General features: G+C 44.2%; 1 protein-coding gene across 3 annotated transcripts; it reads left to right on the top strand.

Annotated features, from left to right (window-relative positions):
• The first annotated feature begins 1,411 nt into the window (after positions 1–1,411).
• Positions 1,412–13,243, top strand: LOC121544695 (protein TALPID3-like). Of its 3 annotated transcripts, XM_041854765.2 has the most exons (5): positions 1,412–1,682; positions 3,495–3,703; positions 10,288–10,360; positions 11,352–11,402; positions 12,402–13,243. In XM_041854765.2, the coding sequence occupies exons 1-4, from the start codon at positions 1,680–1,682 to the stop codon at positions 11,373–11,375; spliced, it is 309 nt and encodes a 102-aa protein (XP_041710699.1). In that variant the 5' UTR covers positions 1,412–1,679; the 3' UTR covers positions 11,376–11,402; positions 12,402–13,243. The 3 variants fall into 3 exon arrangements, with proteins under 3 accessions (XP_041710699.1, XP_041710701.1, XP_041710702.1); XM_041854767.1 differs by lacking the exons at positions 10,288–10,360; positions 11,352–11,402; positions 12,402–13,243 and adding an exon at positions 8,277–8,667; XM_041854768.1 differs by lacking the exons at positions 10,288–10,360; positions 11,352–11,402; positions 12,402–13,243 and adding an exon at positions 6,388–6,795.
• The last annotated feature ends 7,149 nt before the right edge of the window (positions 13,244–20,392 follow it).

Here is a 20,392-nt window from a genome sequence, read left to right as displayed (position 1 = left end):
CTTAGAGAGCTGGTCACTGCAGCATTGGCGAAGCACAGCGACACAAAGCACCAAGGTATAAAAGGAGGTGGTCACCAGCCAGGCCTCCCATCATTCTCTGGGGTTACTGAGTGACCCAGCTCAGCTGTAAAACGAGCCAATGATATGCTTCAGGACCTGGGACGACTCAAGACAGAGATGCAGACCCTGCTGCAAGTGAAATGGACTCACTGAGAGGAACAATCAACAAATATCAATCTTATCAATAATACTGTATACAGTGATTGTCCCTCCACTTTTTATAGCCTCCTTGAATAACCTCTACTGGTAGCAATATAATGAGAACAGAAGTGGTCCGAGAACAGAGCCTTGAGGAACTCCGAACTACTGTCAAACTGTTTTATTTTCCCCTAGAAGATAATTAAGGTCAAGAGAAAATCTGTCAACTGTCGTAGGGCCTCACAATTACTTTCCCATTACACCAGTTCTGTGTGGCCTTTTCCATTTACTTTCCTTTTGTATTGTAATGCACCAAGTCTATAAGCTGCTATTGCTGGCGCTGCTCAGTTTCCCCTAAATCTATTATTGGTATATTGGAGACATTCAGACTGGAGAATGAGATTATCCCTCTACCCACATATTGCTCTGAACAACGAGAGGCGCACACACACACACACACACACACACACACAGAGCCGTCAGGACGTTTCCTGTTTCCCTAAGTGGGCCAATGTCATCCTCTCGACTGTGTTTAGCTTTGGGAATGTGCTAATCTAATTGGTGCCTTTACCACTGATGAAATCAAGCCAAGACACAAGTGTGTCTGGTATTTCAATGACGAAGACTGCAATTTGAGATTGTTTCTACCCCCTCTCCTCTCCTCTCCCCCTTCTCTCCCCTTAATAAATTACAACACTTCTTCATCCTTACCCAATGAATGCGTTGCCAATGCCGCCCGACGCCTGTTCCCATCTATAATTCTCTGACCTGTTGCCGCACCAACCAGGCATTGAGTTTCCGAGCACGCCTTTGCCGCTGCTGAAAAATTCCATCAGCTTAGAATAATGTAGCACATGGCAGATAAGACATTAGCATATAATTGAAGATGCAGGGTGTGAATGCTCTGGCCTGCCGCTTTCTATCTGTCTGTTTGCCGGCTGCAGGAATAGGAAGGAGTGCATCTCTCTCTCTCTCTCTCTGCCATCAGAGTCGGCAGTGACACCCAGGTCCCCTCACTGTGTGTCTGGATTACATTGAATGCCTGTCATTATCACACTGTGAGACCAGGGCAGTTTTAGTGCTGCAGTTCATAATAGTAGGGTTTAGTGGCAGGCATGATAATTGAATGGTCATCATGCTCTCACATGGCCAGGTGGTCATACTATATAGCGTGTGTAAATGCTTGGTGATGATTGAAATGTATGAGTCCAGCGTTTCTGTGTCCTACAAATGATCGAATTTGGCCTCTTACAACCAGATCAGATCCTCTAATATGATTTTGGGTAGGAAAAAGGTCCAACCAACACTGCTTTGTGTCAGTCGGTCGGCACTCAGATTCCTCTGTCCTTCTCATCCAGCCTCGTGCTGCCTTTCCTGCTGCAAAGAGCACAGAGACCGTCAGAGAGACGGCATCAGCCAAGACCAGCAACACCACAAGCAGCAGCAGCAGCAAGCACCCCCCTCCTCCTCCCTGCGTCTCCATGGTAGGTTTCCATAGCAACCCCTGCCTGCCTCTGCAGTGCCAGCTTTACGAGGTAGGGAGGTTTTCCTCCCTACATTCTGTGTTGTACGGTCTGTGTTGCTATCCATCCATCCATAGCAAGCCACCGCCGAGCAGCAGACAGACACAATGCTACCATTGTATCCCTGCAATTTCAGCTGTGCTCTCATTTTATGGACAGAAACCGATAAATCAGTGCTTTTGTTATCTCTTTTTTACAAATGGACCAAAGGAGAAAGAGGAGAAAGCACAGTGGCTACAGAGAGAAAGAGAAATGATGACCATTGTCACGTTGGTTGGTAGCCGACCGTCCTGTGCTATCTTATTGGTGTGCTGTATACTATACTCAATTCGATGAAGCTGATTGACATGTATTCTGATTAACGCTAGAATCCTTAGTTGCTACATCCATTTTTGGACTACATGCATGATTCTTGAAGAATATAGCTTAAAAATGCCTCATGAGCTTAGTTCAACTGTCGTACCCCATCAGAACCCAAAATATAAGCTTGTTTTACTACAATGTTTGTAAACAATGTAAATGTTAACAAACACTGTGTGTATATATACATATATATAGCCTCAAAATATGTTTAAAACTAGAATGTTTATATCGTGAATAAATTAATCAGTCCTTGCATCCATAGCTCTGTCGATGCATTTTAGAGTGGTTACATTTCTCCAGGCCCATCCCTCAGCTTTTTACCAAAACAGAGGCAGGGTGTCGCTTTGTTATTGTTTCAATTAAGGATTCTAGCTTTAAGAGTTTGGTCATTCTGGTATTGTCACAATGCCTGTTCTGTAAAGGTTCTGGGATTTACTTGGCAACATGGAAATTACTACTTCCATACCGTAACTTGCCAGACTATTTCAGTTGCCACATGAATTTCAGACATAATGACTGAGTTGCTGTCAGCAGCACAGATGTGAAAAGCAAGGACGAACCTCATCCCATTACTGCAGTGCACGGCTGCTGTGAAAATGCAATATCCACAGAAACGAACGAGACAAATATCTCCCTCACACACAAAATTAGTTTATTGGTGTCTGATAAGTGTAAACTGTTTTTGATATTTCATTATTTGCGACAGCAACTTCAGAAAGCGCCAGGCACTGCACGAGGCTGAAACAAAAGACCCTCGGCTAGCTAAGGATGGCAGGCAGGCAGGCTGTCGTCTGTTCCTCCCCACGCAGCCAGACAGGGCAGCCAGGCGCACTGATGGATTTATATAATATATATACGAGACGAGAACGAGATCAGGGGAGGATGAAAGAAACAGCTGTGCCTGCCTGCTTGCTTGCCTGCCTGCCTGCCTGCCTGCCTGCCTGCCTGCCTGCCTGCCTGCTTGCCTGCCTGCTTGCCTGCCTGCATGGGCGGGGGAAGAAAGAATGCTTCGTGATGGGTGGAGAGCGAGAGAGAAAAACATAGAGGGAACAGAATGCAACAGAACAGATAGCCTGGCTAACATCCTCTCCTGCTGCCGTCTGTCATTCTATAGTGACAGTTATTAAAGCCAGAATCAAACTTGAGTATAATGGTTTCTTTCAAACAGTTCTCCTAGATCCTGTTATACCCAATATTTTACTCCTCTTATGCATCTGATGGTTTTGACAATAGCTAAGCCCAGCCAGCAAATGTTGAAATGGAACCAACCAAAGCCATATATTTGGATTTTTGTGTATTTAGAATGTAATCTAGATATGTATTTAAATGTAGATATTTATTCCTAAATATGTGTCTCTGTGTGGAACTGTGTAAGTGTCATCTAAAGCTGTTATTTCTCCCCCCCAACAGTCTCAGGAAGCGGTGGCCATGGTCCTCCCTCCCACCAGGCTGACCCCCACCCTGCTCCAGCCGTGCCACTCCTTTTTTGAGGATGCTGAGAGGGTCCTCCGGCAGGTCCAACGACACAAGAAAACACTGGAGGAGAACCTGGAGGCCATGCTGAGGGCTAGAGATGGAGAGACCCTGCACTCCCAGTTAGAGGATCTCTCCTGCAACAGGTAACACACACTGTCTGGAGCCATGATCTAGGTCAGGGTTGGAAAACGTACCTCTCACTCACGCACACTCATGTGTTGGCACAGGATCAAAGATCAATGTTATGGCCATTTCTCCACTTTATGAACATATGTCATGATAATAATGATTACTAATTTAATTAATAGCACCTTTCTCTCACTCAAAGCAGTTGAAATGTTTATGAGGTAACTCCCCTCCTCCACCAGTATGTAACACCACCAATGTGAGGATGGCAACAATTCTACAGCACTACAGCATGTTCATTTCAGCAAATCTATTCCTGGAGAAACTTGCTCAATTTGAATAAATACCCTTGCAACATTTTGGGTTGTTGTTGTGAAGTGGAAAATGTGCAGAGGGCAAAATGGGAGAATTCAAGTCAGTGACTGCCTGCGCTGAACTGCATCTCTCCTGTTGATTGACAGCTGGCCTCGGAGCACACTGGAGGCAGCAGAGGGCTAAGCCAAATGGAACAATCACTGTGACAGGCAGCTGTCAGTGGGGAGGGGAGGACGGGTGCATCCCAAATGATAGCCTATCCCCTATATAGTGCATGGGCCCTGATGAAAAATAGTGCACTCTTTAAGGAATATGGTGCCATTTGGGACGGAGCCGACTGCTGCCCTGCCAACTCTCAGCCTCTCAGCACAAACCAATAAATGAAATGTGAGATGTGCTGAAGTGACTGACTGGGTGCTCTGAGGCCTCTTCCTTGGCCCAGCCTCTGGAACTCAACTGCACCTTGCATAAATAGACACACAGTGTTCTGGAGAGCAGTGAGCATCTACACCGCAGCTGATGTGGGACTTGTAAGGACAGCTCAGGGCTTCCAGTCTACTTCTATCCCTCTTCTCAGTGAGTCTACTTGAGAGACAGTGAGCATCCTGGAGGTTTTACCCAGAGCAATAGTACATCGTTAACCGGAAGGGAATGGCACACAGATCCATGTCATTCTTTCCCTGACCCTTTTATGTCTGCAGTTCATTTACATTTCAGTCATTTAGCAGACACTCTTGAAAAAATTTTTTACCCTTATTTTACCAGGTAAGTTAACAGAGAACACATTCTCATTTACAGCAATGACCTGGGGAATAGTTACAGGGGAGAGGAGGATGAATTGAAAGCTGGGGATGATTAGGTTGCCATGATGGTATGAGGGCCAGATTGGGAATTTAGCCAGGACATGGGGGTTTACTCCCCTACTCTTACGATAAGTGCCATGGGATCTTTAGTGACCACAGAGAGTCAGGACACCAAATTAACGTCCCATCTGAAAGACGGCCCTGATTCTTTGAAGATACTCTACAGAGAGTCATTGCATTGACTGATTATTGTTTTTCTTCCTTGTCAGCGTTAGTATCCAGTTGGCCGACCTGCCACATTGTTTCTATCTGGAGAATTGACCAGGGAGAGCTTATGTGAAAGCATGGAGAGACCGTTGATTAATCCTGTCATTGTAAAACTCAGGAGATGTCCTGCTTGGTTGTTTGTGTGTTTGTTTACTGCCCTTCAAACAAGCATAAAGAAGGTCAAATCACTTCCTCAGATAAAAGAGAGAGGTTCTTTGACGTAAATACCCACTATCTGAAGCGTTGCATTCATCTTATGGAGTGGCAGCGGAGCGGGGCGATGCCTTTTCCTGCCTGGAGATTCAGTGTGACATTAAGAAGGTTCCCACTGGGTGAGATTGCCTAATGGCTTGTGATGGAGCACCCAAAGCTGAGCTCACTGTCGCTCCCGCTCTCTAATTCTCCTCCCGCTCTCTAATTCTCCTCCCGCTCTCTAATTCTCCTCCCGCTCTCTAATTCTCCTCCCGCTCTCCAATTCTCCTCCCGCTCTCCAATTCTCCTCCCGCTCTCTAATTCTCCTCCCGCTCTCCAATTCTCTTCCCGCTCTCCAATTCTCCTCCCGCTCTCCAATTCTCTTCCCGCTCTCCAATTCTCCTCCCGCTCTCCAATTCTCCCCCCACTATCGCTCCTTCTTTCGCAATCTCTCTCTCGCTCTCGCTCTCTCTTTCTCTCTCTCGCTCTCTCTCTCTCTCTGGGTGCTTCAGGAAGAGTAGTCTGCAGCATAACAATACTAAGTATCTCTCTGGATGAAAGGTTAACTCTTTACAGCCCCTCATAATATAACAGGAGTTTTTAAATGATCTTCTAATCATAGAAATATAACTTAATTCCCTCCCGTACTGAAGAAGCTACATTACACCAGAGAAATATCATTACTAGAGGGGACAAAGCTTCTCAGATTACGACAATTTAACTTGACTGAGTCGCACTCAATACGACCGATGTGGTATTCTAATTCTGTGGATTATACATGGTGTGAATGATAAGTCTGTCCATAGAACGGGCAAAGAGAGGAACCATAGAATTCCAACATAAAGCAAAGCACAGAGAACAGGTTATTAAGATGGTATCATCACATACCCAACCACACAACACACATCGCTACGGTATGATGCTTTGCTGATTTTTACGTCGACTCAGTGGGACACTACTCCCTCCACCTCATATGTCAGCTTATTTGCTAATTGTCTCCAAAATGGCAGCCGGCCGCAATCAGCTCTGAGCTAATGTCAGAGCATGAAAACACAAACACACTGATTGATGCAGCTAACTCCCCCCACATAATAATAGTTTTGATATTTTCCGTTTTTGAAAAGGTCACGGGACGGGTATGGGGCTGCCAGATGCTCAGGTAAGAAGAAGTGAACTGTAGTGGATGGCTTGATGCTTACATCACCCTCACATGTGACTGGATGGTTGGTTGGTTGATGGATTCAGTCATTTGTATTGCATGACATTGCAAAACGAGGCAGGGGTGTGACTTAATGCGTGCCATCCATTTCCACACAACATATCAATGAAGCCATTTGCAAACAAAAATGTGCCTCCATCTCAATCCCTGCGTGACAGTTTGTGCTCTGTTTACTTGTATTATATCTCACCAGATGGGTTCAGTGAGAACACACTTGGACGGGCGTCCTGGCCCTGGTCCACACCGGTCTCTGTCTGGGGCTTGTCTGTCTGGGACGTCTGTCTGTCTGGGGCTTGTCTGTCTGGGACGTCTGTCTGTCTGGGGCTTGTCTGTCTGGGATGTCTGTCTGTCTGGGGCTTGTCTGTCCGGGACGTCTGTCTGTCTGGGGCTTGTCTGTCTGGGACGTCTGTCTGTCTGGGGCTTGTCTGTCTGGGATGTCTGTCTGTCTGGGGCTTGTCTGTCTGGGACGTCTGTCTGTCTGGGGCTTGTCTGTCCGGGACGTCTGTCTGTCTGGGGCTTGTCTGTCTGGGACGTCTGTCTGTCTGGGGCTTGTCTGTCTGGGACGTCTGTCTGTCTGGGGTCTTGGGCGGCAGGTAGCCTAGTGCTTAAGAGTGTTGGGCCAGTAAACAAAAGGTCGCCGTTTGGAATTCCCGAGCCGACTAAGTGAAAAATCTGTCAATGTGCCCTTGAGCAAGGCACTTAACCCTAATTGCATCTGTAAGTCGCCCTGGATAAGAGCTAAATGACTAAAATGTAAATGTCTGTCTGCAGTATCTCTGTTTCTACGGTTGGTGGATTACTTTCACCATTCCATGACTCTTTTGTTGTTCTTCGAAAACTATTTTCTATTCGATTTATTCTCTTCACATTCCTCTGATTTTTTTTGTTTGACTTCTTCAATGTTTTGCTGCCTGACAAATGTTGTCCTGGCTTAAAGATAAATCCTGATTTCCCCTGTCTGTAAATTGGAAGCAGACAGTCAGTCGTCCACAACCCTTGGCAGTTGGCACAGACAGTTGTTTGAATTTTTCAAATAAATAATGTCCAGGCAGGGGTTCAGGCAGCCTTGTCTGTTGTAGTTTCTGTGTTGAGTTACGGACTAGTTGAATGCTCTCCCTGTTAGACCTCATAGGCAGTGACACACTGTTTCTGTTTTTCATATTCCAGAGAATTTCCTGAGGCTGTTCCAATGGGGATATTATGCCTGCAGACATGCCATTTCCTACTATCTGTAGGAATCGTTGTTGATTGACTGTATGATTCCCAGGCCTTCACTTTCAGCTATCATTTACATTTGTTTTACATTTCATCTTGTGAAGACGCCTATTATAGCAGCAGTAGATAGGCTTGTCCATGATCACAAGCCTATCACAACAAAACTATAATCAAGGTGTTGTTATGCCACCATAATGGGAGTCTTTCAACATTGTAGAATAATAATACAGATGTGTTTTTCACAGCAAGTAGTTTATTGAAGGTCACATGCTGCACTGATGACACTGAAGTGTCTGGAAGCAGCACCTGATTAAGTAGATCAATCCCAGATCACACACTGACACAGAATCAGAGACACACCAGGGCTTGGAGCTAACGCAACCATGGAGGGTAGCTTCATCTGCAATAAGGTTTGGTCCTGTGTGTGTGACTAAGCTCCTTCTCCTCTACCCTCTCCTCTCCCTCTTCTTTCCTCTCCCTCTCCTCTCCCTCTCCTCTCTTCTCTCTTCTCCTCTACCCTCTCCTCTCTTCTCCTCTACCCTCTCCTCTACCCGCCCCTCCTCTACACTCCCACTCCAGCCAGCTGCTCACCTCACAGCAGAGACGAGATCTCTCGTTCTCACGCTTCAGGATCTGAGAGGGAAATGGAGACAGTATTTTTCTGCCCAGCGACAGAGACTCTCCCCTTTGTATCCAAATGAGGAGCTACCTGTCTCCCTGCCTGCCTGACACACACAGTTGCGTACACACACACACACACACACACACACACACACACACACAGAGACCGCACACACACACAGCAGCCCTGGTGGGCTTTCCTCACTGAGCTGGGACGCATCTGTCAAGCCTCAGTAGCCTCTCTCTCTTATTCCTTATTCTGTCCTGATAGCTGGCTGTGCTTTTGGCATGGTGCTACAGTGCCTTCAGAAAGTATTCCCTTGACCTTTTCCACATTTTGTTGTGTTACAGCATGAATTTTTAATTGTCACTGGCCTACACACAATAACCCCATAATGTAAAAGTGGAATTATGTTTTTCGAATGTTTTACAAATTAATAAAAAATGAAAAGCTGAAATGTCTTGAGTCAATAAGTATTCAACCCCTTTTGTTATGGTAAGCCTAAATAAGTTCAGGAGTAAAACAACTTGCTTAACAAGTCACATAATACGTTTCATGGACTCAGTGTGTGCAATAATAGTGCTTAACATGATTTTTGAATGACTACCTCATCTCTGTACCCCACACATACAATTATCTGTAAGGTCCCTCAGTCGAGCAGTGGATTTCAAACACAGATTTAACCACAAAGACCAGGGAGGTTTCCCAATGCCTCGAAAAGAAGGGCACCTGTTGGTAGATGGGTAAAAAATAAAATACACTTTGGATGGTGTGTCAATACATACAGTCACTACAAAGTTACAGGCATCCTTCCTAACTCAGTTGCCGGAGAGGAAGGAAATCGCTCAGGGATTTCACCATGAGGCCAATGGTGACTTTAAAACAGTGACAGAGTTTAATGGCTGTGATGGGAGAAAACTGAGGATGGATCAACAACATTGTAGTTACTCTACAATACTAACCTAATTGACAGAGTGAAAAGAAGGAAGCCTGTACAGAATAAAAAATATTCTAAAACCAGCGTCCTGTTTGCAATAAGGCACTAAAAGTAAATCCTAGAGTAAAACCTGGTATTTATAAAACCTGGTTCTGTCCTTTGACAGCTCTTTGGTCTTGGCCATAGTGGAGTTTGGAGTGTGACTGTTTGAGGTTGTGGACAGGTGTCTTTTATACTGATAACAAGTTCAAACAGGTGCCATTAATACAGGTAACGAGTGGAGGACAGAGGAGCCTCTTAAAGAAGAAGTTACAGGTCTGTGAGAGCCAGAAATCTTGCTTGTTTGTAGGTGACCAAATACTTATTTTCCACCATAATTTGCAAATAAATTCATAAAAAATCCTACAATGTGATTTTCTGGATATTTTTTCTCAATTTGTCTGTCATAGTTGACGTGTACCTATGATGAAAATTACAGGCCTCTCTCATCTTTTTAAGTGGGAGAACTTGCACAATTGGTGGCTGACTAAATACTTTTTCCCCCCACTGTATTGACACAGGGGGTTGAATACTTATCTAATGAAGATATATTCGTATTTCTTTTTTGGAATTTTTTTACAAATGTTAGAATTTTTCTTCCACTTTGACATTACAAAGTATTTTGTGTAGATCGTTGACAAAAAATTATATTTGAATACATTTGAATCCCACTTTGTAACACAACAAAATGTGGAAAAAGGAGAGGAGAGAGTGGGAACTGCGTAACGTAGTATACCTTCTGATTGTATTGCTCCGGTCAACTGTTATAATGAAACATACTAAATAGTCTTGTTAGATCTTCCCATATGAGTTAACACTAAAGTACTGTGTCATATGAGTTGACGTTGATATGATTGAGTGTCCTGGGAAGAGCAAGGATGTGTGATTTATGTTATGTGGTGGGGAAGGGGGATGTGTACGTTCTGTTGGTAAGTAGGGAGGTTGGCTGCAGCTCCAGCATGCGAAAGCCTCCATGTCTTCCTCTGTTACAGGGACACCACAGAGAATGTCAGGATTAAGAAGACAGTGGATGCATGGATCAACACCCTGAGTAAGGATATCCAGGTGAGTCGGTCAGAAGGTCACCTTAAGTAATTTCAGTTGGTTTGTTCCAACTGCCATTTTGTTTTTTGTCCTGTTGGATCAGCATATAGTATGCAACATTTATGTCCAATTTAATAATGCTAGATCAAAGCATCTTATGACAACCCATAGGAACCCAGACAACCCATGACAACCCAGAGGAAGGCCTTCAAAATTGTCAAAGACTCCAGCCACCCTAGTCATAGACTGTTCTCTCTGCTACCACATGGCAAGCGGTACCGGAGTGCCAAGTCTAGGTCCAAAAGACTTCTCAACAGCTTCTACCCCCAAGCCATAAGACTCCTGAACAGCTAATCATGGCTACCCAGACTATTTGCACTGCCCCCCCACCCCATCCTTTTTACGCTGCTGCTACTCTGTTAATTATTTATGCATAGTCACTTTAACTCTACCCACATGTACATATTACCTCAACTACCTCAACTAGCCGGTGCCCCCGCACATTGACTCTGCAACGGTACCCCCCCTGTATATATATCCTCCCTACTGTTACTTTATTTTACTTCTGCTCTTTTTTTCTCAACACTTTTTTTTGTTGTTTTATTTTTACTTTTTTTTTGTTAAAAATAAATGCACTGTTGGTTAAGGGCTGTAAGTAAGCATTTCACTGTAATGTCTGCACCTGTTGTATTCGGCGCATGTGACCAATAAAATTTGATTTGATTTGATTTTACATTCTATTGATATTATTGTTAGTAGTATGCCAGAGTTGTATGTGATCCAGAAAACTAGCTAAGTGTAACAGATTCTTAAAGTCAAGTATTTTAACATATTTTCAACCCTCTGTCCTCTCAGAGATCTAAAGATTCCATGCAATTTGGTTTGGATGCTCAGTGATGTTTAATAGTAAATATCTCAGCCTCAAAAGCCTGGAGGGACTGAGTTCAGCCGCCCTTTTTATAGGCTTTGCAGCAGAGAGAGAATTCCAACTTCTCTTTTTTTGCTTGTTTAGAAAATGGTGTCCTGGCACAGCTGAGGATTGACTAAAAACATGGAGTTGATGGTAGGTTCACAATTTCACCGTGGTAGAAGAAGAGTAATGCTCCATTCAAATTAGAGTGAATTTGAGCATTAGAGGCTGCTGGCTGTGCCATTTATTTAACGGGAGACTTTGCAGCAACATGATCAGCTGAATGTCCCCAGGCTTTCAGGTCCACAAGTCCAAATATCTACAATTCATCTGCTGAAACTGAAGACATTTGTTCCAATTAAAGCCATGTTATGCCTCCCAAATTGCACTCTATTCCCTATATAATGCACTTATTTTGACCAGAGCTCTATGGGCCCTGGTCAATAGTAGTGCACTATTAAGGGAATAAGGTACAATTTTGGACGCTGTGTTGGTCACTGTCTCCAGCTGGATAAAAACACTGTCTGTTGTCTATTAGTTGTTTCTGCCTCTATTGCATCCAAATCCATTTTCTTTGTGTATGTGAGGGTGTTTTAGTTTTAGCTGAAGAAGACGATGACCATTTCTGACAATTGACTATCCAGTATCTATCTACAAGCCATCCGACTGCTGAGCACTTGAACTGGACTGACCTCTTGCTCTGATTCTCCGCACCTTAGCACACATGCACTCACTCATGCACACATCCACACAGACATATACACACACACAGACATTCATGATACACACACATCACAACTGCTGCTACCAGACTCTTATTATACTGCTCAGTTTATACCCGTCCCCCCTTCCCCAATACGCGTGTAAATATTGGAATATAAATTGTGCCTACCTGTATTATACTTATGCAAAACAATATATATATATTTTACTGAGCCGTTTGCTTTATGTTCGTATTCTTATCTTTTATTATGTCTTATTGTTGTTGCATTGTTGAGAAGGACCCTGCAAGTAAGCATTTCGTTGGACGATGCATACCATGCGTATCTTGTACATACGACTAATAAAGCTTGAAACTTGAAACTATCCCGAGATATCCACTAAATGCTGTCCTCAAATAAATATGCCATTGCTTGTTTTGTTTTTTTGCAGGCCGATATTTCAATAGAATACTTTGTTGCTCAGACGACAGCTAAAGACAAAGTGAAAGAGTCTGCTGTCGTGTTGCCCCAGAAAGACAGAGGGACCAATGAGGACAACACCACCTCCAGGCTTAAAGATGTGAAGACCATGATGCAGGATGTAAACCCTCTGTCAGAGAGCAGCCAGAGGACAGGCGGAAAGCACTGAGGAGCTGAACAACAAGCACAAACACACCGCTGGCCCCAATGTGAGACTGATACCATCTCTACCTCAATAGGTGGTGAGCAATATGCTAGCACTGAACATACACTCTGTTCTCTAGATAGTGCACTACTTTAGACTTGGGCCTATAGGGCTCTGGTCAAAAGTAGTGCACTATATAGAGAATAGGGTGCCATTTTGGATGCAGACGATGACAGCACTGAACATACACCCCCTTCAGTATAGAGCACTGAACATACAACCCCTTCACTTCACTCAATCATCAACACACAATTAGCAGGGTGACATCATAGCCCGTATCTGTACTGTCTCTTTGAACAGAACTTTTGTCGCTGCTTTCTTTCTAAAACCCTGTATTTACTTACGTAATATAGTTCTGCTTTTAGTGTTGAATGACTTATCGACGGTACTCAAACAACAAAGTGGTCACACCACTCTGTCGTGTACCTTGCTAATCTTCTCATCTGGATGCAAACACAGTGTTTCTGAAGCGTCCGCCGAGGCTATTTAACCAAATGAGGTTTTCTAACTGGCCATATGTTTCCTCCAACATTGATTAGCTATAAATAAAAAGCACAAAACCTAAACCTGACAAAGGACAAGCCTGCTTATCTCCAAGCTGCATAGCTTTTTTGCTTACTGGCCGACTTCGTTGCCATGAGCCCAAGAACAACATACAGAAGAACCTAGCAACCAGTACAGTGCTTAGTTTGGTTTACCCCTAAGTCAGGTCTGATCTATCCATGGCTCTTACTTTGTGTGGCTTCTTTTTTTATTACTCAAACACAGTCAGTACAGAAAAGCCACACAAACACACACACTCAGATGTACACTACCGGTCAAAAGTTTTAGAACCCCTACTCATTCAAGGGTTTATCTTTATTTTGACTATTTTCTACATTGTAGAATAATAGTGAAGACATCAAAACTATGAAATAACACATATGGAATCATGTAGGAACCAAAAAAGTGTTAAACAAATCACCCTTTGCCTTGATGACAGCTTTGCACACTCTTGGCATTCTCTAAACCAGCTTCACCTGGAATGCTTTTTCAATTGTCTTAAAGGAGTTCCCACATATGCTGAGCACTTGTTGGCTGCTTTTCCTTCACTCTGCGGTCTGACTCATCCCAAACCATCTCAATTTGGTTGAGGTCGGGGGATTGTGGAGACAAGGTCATCTGATGCAGCACTCCATCACTCTCCTTCTTGGTAAAATAGACCTTACACAGCCTGGAGGTGTGTTGGGTCATTGTCCCGTTGAAAAACAATTGATAGTCCCACTAAGCCCAAACCAGATTGGATGGTATATCGCTGCAGAATGCTGTGGTAGCCATGCTGGTTAAGTGTGCCTTGAATTCTAAATAAATCACAGACAGTGTCACCAGCAAAGCACCCCCACACCATAACACCTCTCCTCCATGCTTTACAGTGGGAAAAACACATGTGGAGATAATCCGTTCACCCACACCGCGTCTCCAATTTGGACTCCAGACCAAAGGACACATTTCCACCGGTCTAATGTCCATTGCTCGTGTTTCTTGGCCCAAGCAAGTCTCTTCTTATTATTGGTGTCCTTTAGTAGTGGTTTCTTTGCAGCAATTCGACCACGAAGGCCTGATTCACACAGTCTCCTCTGAACAGTTGATGTTGAGATGTGTCTGTTACTTGAACTCTGTGAAGCATTTATTTGGGCTGCAATTTCTGAGGCTGGTAACTATAATGAACTTATCCTCTGCAGTGGAGGTAACTCTGGGTCTTCCATTCCTGTGGTGCTCATGAGAGCCAGTTTCATCATAGCGCTTAATGGTTTTTGCGACTGCACTTGAAGAAACTTTCAAAGTTTTTGAAATGTTCCGTGTTGACTGACCTTCATGTCTTAAAATAAAGATGGACTGTAATTTCTCTTTGCTTATTTGAGCTGTTCTTGCCATAATATGGACTTGGTCTTTTACCAAATAGGGCTATCTTCTGTATACCCCACCTACCTTGTCACAACACAACTGATTGGCTCAAATGCATTAAGACGGAAATAAATTCCACAAATTAACTTTTAAGAAGCACACCTGTTACTTGAAATGCATTCCAGGTGACTACCTCATGAAGCTGGTTGAGAGAATGCCAAGAGTGATCAAAGCTGTCATCAAGGCAAATGGTGGCTATTTGAAGAATCTCAAATATAACATATATTTTGATTTGTTTAACACCTTTTTGGTTACTACAGACGTGGTCAAAAGTTTTGAGAATGACACAAGTATTGGTCTTCACAAAGTTTGCTGCTTCAGTGTTTTTAGATATTTTTGTCAAATGTTACTATGGTATACTGAAGTATAATTACAAGCATTCCATACGTGTCAAAGGCTTATATTGACAATTACATTAAGTTTATGCAAAGAGTCAATATTTGCAGTGTTGACCCTTCTTTTTCAAGACCTCTGCAATCCGCTCTGGCATGCTGTCAATTAACTTCTGGGCCACATCCTGACTGATGGCAGCCCATTCTTGCATAATTGTCACGACTTCCGCCGAGGCTGCCTCCCTCCTTGTTCGGGTAGGCTTCGGCGTTCGTCGTCACCGGCTTACTAGCCACTGCTGCTCCATTATTAATCATTCCATTTGTCTTGTCTTGTCAGTCACACACACCTGGTTCTTATCCCCTCATTAGTCTGTGTATAAGTGTTCCCTCTGCCCCCCTTGTCCTTGTGGGTGATTGTTTCTTTGTGAGAGTAGTGTAGCTCGGTGGAGCTACTTGTACCTTGTTATTGCCAGGGTAGATATTTCCCCTGTGCCTGTTTCGTTTGTCACTATCCAGCGCTATGGGTGTACAACGGAATAAACTCTGCATTCGGTGATTACCCTCCTGCGCCTGACTCCTTCTATCACACTCATCACAATAATCAATGCTTGGAGTTTGTTAGAATTTGTGGGTTTTTGTTTGTCCACCCGCCTCTTGAGGATTGACCACAAGTTCTCAATGGGATTAAGGTCTTGGGAGTTTCCTGGCCATGGACCCAGAATTTCCATGTTTTGTTCCCCGAGCCACTTAGTTATCACTTTTGCCTTATGGCAAGGTGCTCCATCATGCTGGAAAAGGCATTGTTCGTCACCAAACTGTTCTTGGATGGTTGGGAGAAGTTGCTCTCGGAGGATGTGTTGGTACCATTCTTTATTCATGGCTGTGTTCTTAGGCAAAATTGTGAGTGAGCCCACTCCCTTGGCTGAGAAGCAACCCCACACATGAATGGTCTCAGGATGCTTTACTGCTGGCATGACACAGGACTAATGGTAGCGCTCACCTTGTCTTCTCCGGACAAGCTTTTTTCCGGATGCCCCAAACAATCGGAAAGGGGATTCATCACAGAAAATGACTTTACCCCAGTCCTCAGCAGTCCAATCCCTGTACCTTTTGCACAATATCAGTCTGTCCCTGATGTTTTTCCTGGAGAGAAGTGGCTTCCTTGCTGCCCTTCTTGACACCAGGCCATCCTCCAAAAGTATTTGCCTTACTGTGCGTGCAGATGCACTCACACCTGCCTGCTGCCATTCCTGAGCAAGCTCTGCACTGGTGGTGCCCCGATCCCGCAGCTGAATCAACTTTAGGAGACGTCCTGGCGCTTGCTGGACTTTCTTGTGCGCCCTGAAGCCTTCTTCACATCAATTGAACCTCTCTCCTTGAAGTTCTTGATGATCCGATAAAAGGTTGATTTAGGTGCAATCTTACTAGCAGCAATATCCTTGCCTGTGAAGCCCTTTTTGTGCAAAGCAATGATGACGGCACGTGTTTCCTTGCAGGTAACCATGGTTAACAGAGGAAGAACAATGATTTCAAGCACCACCCTCCTTTTAAAGCTTCCAGTCTGTTATTACATTTACATTACATTTACATCATTTAGCAGACGCTCTTATCCAGAGCGACTTACAAATTGGTGCATTCACCTTATGATAGCCAGTGGGACAACCACTTTACAATTTATTTTTTCATATTTTTCTAATTTGTTTATTTTTAATTTTTAGAGTATATTTTTAATTTTCATTTGTTTTATATACACACATATATATATATATATATATATATATTATTTATTTTTTTGGGGGGGGTAGAAGGATTACTTTTATACTATCCCAGGTATTCCTTAAAGAGGTAGGGTTTCAAGTGTCTCCGGAAGGTGGTCAGTAACTCCGCTGTCCTGGCGTCGTGAGGGAGCTTGTTCCACCATTGGGGTGCCAGAGCAGCGAACAGTTTTGACTGGGCTGAGCGGGAACTGTGCTTCCGCAGAGGTAGGGGGACCAGCAGGCCAGAGGTGGAAGAATGCAATGCCCTCGTTTCTAAGGTGTAGGTAGGGTTGTACTCTGCGAATGTTGTAGAGCATGAACCTACAGGATCGGGTCACCGCTTTGATGTTAGCGGAGACCGACAGGGTGTTGTCCAGGGTCACGCCAAGGTTCTTTGCACTCTGGGAGGAGAGCGGGCAGTCCTTCCCCAGGAGGAAGAGCAGCTCCGTCTTGCCGAGGTTCAGTTTGAGGTGTTGATCTGACATCCACACTGATATGTCTGCCAGACATGCAGAGATGCGATTCGCCACCTGGTTATCAGAAGGGGGAAAGGAGAAGATTAATTGTGTGTCGTCTGCGTAGCAATGATAGGAGAGACCATGTGACTTGGTGTATAGAGAGAATTGGAGAGGGCCTAGAACTGAGCCCTGGGGGACACCAGTGGTGAGAGCACGTGGTGCGGAGACAGATTCTCGCCACGCCACCTGGTAGGAGCGACCTGTCAGGTAGGACGCAATCGAAGAGTGAGCTGCGCCGGAGATGCCCAACTCGGAGAGGGTGGAGAGGAGGATCTGATGGTTCACAGTATCAAAGGCAGCAGATAGGTCTAGAAGGTTGAGAGCAGAGGAGAGAGAGTTAGCTTTAGCAGTGCTGAGAGCCTCCGTGACACAGAGAAGAGCAGTCTCAGTTGAATGACCAGACTTGAAACCTGACTGGTTTGGATCAAGAAGGTCATTCTGAGAGAGATAGCAGGAGAGTTGGCTATAGACGGCACGCTCAAGAGTTTTGCAGAATAAAGAAAGAAGGGATACTGGTCTGTAGTTGTTGACATTGGAGGGATCGAGTGTAGGTTTTTTGAGGAGGGGTACAACTCTCGCTTTCTTGAAGATGGAAGGGACATAGCCAGGACAAGGATGAGTTGATGAGCGAGGTGAGGTAAGGGAGAAGGTCTCTGGAAAGTGTGTGGAGAAGAGAGGAGGGGAGGGGATAGGGTCAAGCGGGCAGGTTGTTGGGCGGCCGGCCGTCACAAGTCGCAAGATTTCATCTGGAGAGAGATGGGAGAAAGAAGTCAAAGCATAGGGTAGGGCAGTGTGAGCAGGACCAGCGGTGTCATTTTACTTAATAAATGAGGATCGGATGTGGTCAACCTTCTTTTCAAAATGGTTGACGAAGTCATCCACAGAGAGGGAGGAGGGAGGGGGAGGAGGAGGATGATTCAGCAGGGAGGAGAAGGTGGCAAAGAGCTTCCTAGGGTTAGAGGCAGAGGCTTGAAATTCATAACATTCTGGAGTATATGCAAATTGCCATCATAAAAACTGAGGCAGCAGACTTGTGAAAATTAATATTTGTGTCATTCTCAAAACTTTTGACCACAACTGTACATGATTCTATATGTGTTATTTCATAGTTTTGATGTCTTCACTATTATTCTACAATGTAGAAAATAGTAAAAATAAAGGAAAACCCTTGAATGAGTAGGTGATCTAAAACTTTTGACCGGTAGTGTATAATACTATATAATTAAGCAATAAGGCCCGAGGGGGAGTGGTATATGGCCAATATACCACGGCTAAGGGCTGTTCTTAAGCACGACGCAACGCAGAGATGTTCCTGATCTGTAAGCTTGCAATGAGTCACTCAGCCACAGAGCAGGAGGGGAGGACCGAGCCAGCCGGGAGGAAAGGGAACAGTGCGAGTCATAGGATGCGGAAAGGGAGGATAGTAGGTTTGAAGAGGCAGAATCAGGAGACAGGAGGGAGAACTATTTAGCAGAAGGGAGAGATGATAGAATACAAGAGGAGAGAGTAGTGGGAGAGAGAGAGCGAAGATTGCGTCGGCGCATTACCATCTGGGTAGGGGCTGAGTGGCAAGGGTTGGAGGAAAGTAGTGCTCAGAGACCTGGAGTGGGGTTGCCATGAGATTAGTAGGCGAACAGCCTCTAGTAAAGATGAGGTCAAGCATATTGCCTGCCTTGTGAGTGGGACGGGACTGGGAAAGGGTGAGGTCAAAAGAGTTGGAAATAAATTAATCGACGTCGGGAGGTTGATGTCGCCCAGTACTAAGAGCGGTGAACCATAACTAGGTAAGATACTCAAGTGAGAGAGTGGAGTCTTCCTCTCTTTCCTTCCTCGAATAACTCTGCAGAACCGTCAACGGTCTTAGTTTTGACGGCGAGACCGCAGCTGACACTGATTACCAAAACCACAACAGTCAGAAATTGCCCTGCCCCTTAATCCTGGTTGATGTGTAAACAATCATCTGAAAGTTATGAGCAGTCAGCAGTTCACACCGAGTAGGCTACTGGGAAGACAGGCAGCACTTAAAGTAGATGGCCCTAGCTAGCAAAAAGACAGTAATACACAACAGATAAGACAAAAATTATACTTATCACTCCTGGAGATATCAGGAGTCCTCTAGCTATAGTCTCTCTCTCTCGCTCTCTCTCTCGCTCTCTCTCTCTCTCTCTCTCTCTCTCTCTCTCGCTCTCTCGCTCTCTCGCTCTCTCTCCTGTCTCTCTCCTCTCTCTATTTCTCTCTCTCCTGTCTCTCTCTCTCTCTCCCTGTCTCTCCCTGTCTCTCTCCTCTCTCTCTCTCTCTCTCTCTCTCTCTCTCTCTCTCTCTCTCTCTCTCTCTCGCTCTCTCTCTCACATTCCAAACCTATTTTAATCACATTATAAACTAATAGAACCTGAAAATTAATGCATTCTATGGCCAAATTGTTCTCAATCTGTAGTAATTTATCTTATTTAGTCAAATGACTAAATTTGAAATATGTTATCACTGTCTTTATTTTATATATGTTGACTAATTGAGTTTGGGCTATTGAAGGCTTTTGGGGTACCGAGAGTGTTTTTAAATGATATAAGATAAGTTCCTTTTCTTGAATGATAATAACCTCGTCTAAATGTCTATAAACATTTGTTGATTTTGTATAATTATTTTGTTTAAAAACGTACGCTAATATCCCGTGTCTGAAATGTCAGCACCTACAGACACAAAAAGCTCAATTAATGTTTCTGATAGGAGCTACAGTACTAACCGATAATTGGCTGGAAGCTGAGCTCAATTAATGATGCGTCGTATTCCGAAATGGAATTAAAAAGAATGAAATCAAATATTTTTGTTCAAACAGTGGGAGCTAATTAGTGTTTTGTCTCCCATCTGTTTTGTTGACCTCTGGTGATGAGAACAGTAGGCAGGTAATAACATCTGCAATGCAGTGTCTCGCTCTCATTAGTGTGTTAGACTAGAGTGAGGGAGAAGTTCCTTTACTCTCTATTACGGACGCTTTCTCATTTGTTAGTGGACACACACACACACACACACATACACATACACACACTTGTTAGTGTTGCAGGTTTATTGGGGAGTGTGTTGATAGTTCCCTCTCAAGGACAATAAAGGCTGATTTTTCAATGTGTCTGTCTGCATGGGGCTTGGCCTGATTCCCACCACTGCAGCGTTGTAATGCAGTTCCATAGTAAAGCTGTACATACAGTAAATAG

Source organism: Coregonus clupeaformis, chromosome 29 (genome assembly GCF_020615455.1).
Source record: "Coregonus clupeaformis isolate EN_2021a chromosome 29, ASM2061545v1, whole genome shotgun sequence".
Taxonomy (NCBI): Eukaryota; Metazoa; Chordata; class Actinopteri; order Salmoniformes; family Salmonidae; genus Coregonus; species Coregonus clupeaformis.
The sequence above is the reverse complement of the archived record's forward strand: the minus strand, read 5'-3'. Positions and strand labels throughout refer to the sequence as shown.

Bases quoted from the DNA above. Each gene is read 5' to 3' on its own strand.
- LOC121544695 (XM_041854765.2), top strand. The intron at 3,704-10,287 runs GTAACACACACT...CCTCTGTTACAG, and splicing joins GAGGATCTCTCCTGCAACAG to GGACACCACAGAGAATGTCA. The intron at 10,361-11,351 runs GTGAGTCGGTCA...TTGCTTGTTTAG, and splicing joins CCCTGAGTAAGGATATCCAG to AAAATGGTGTCCTGGCACAG.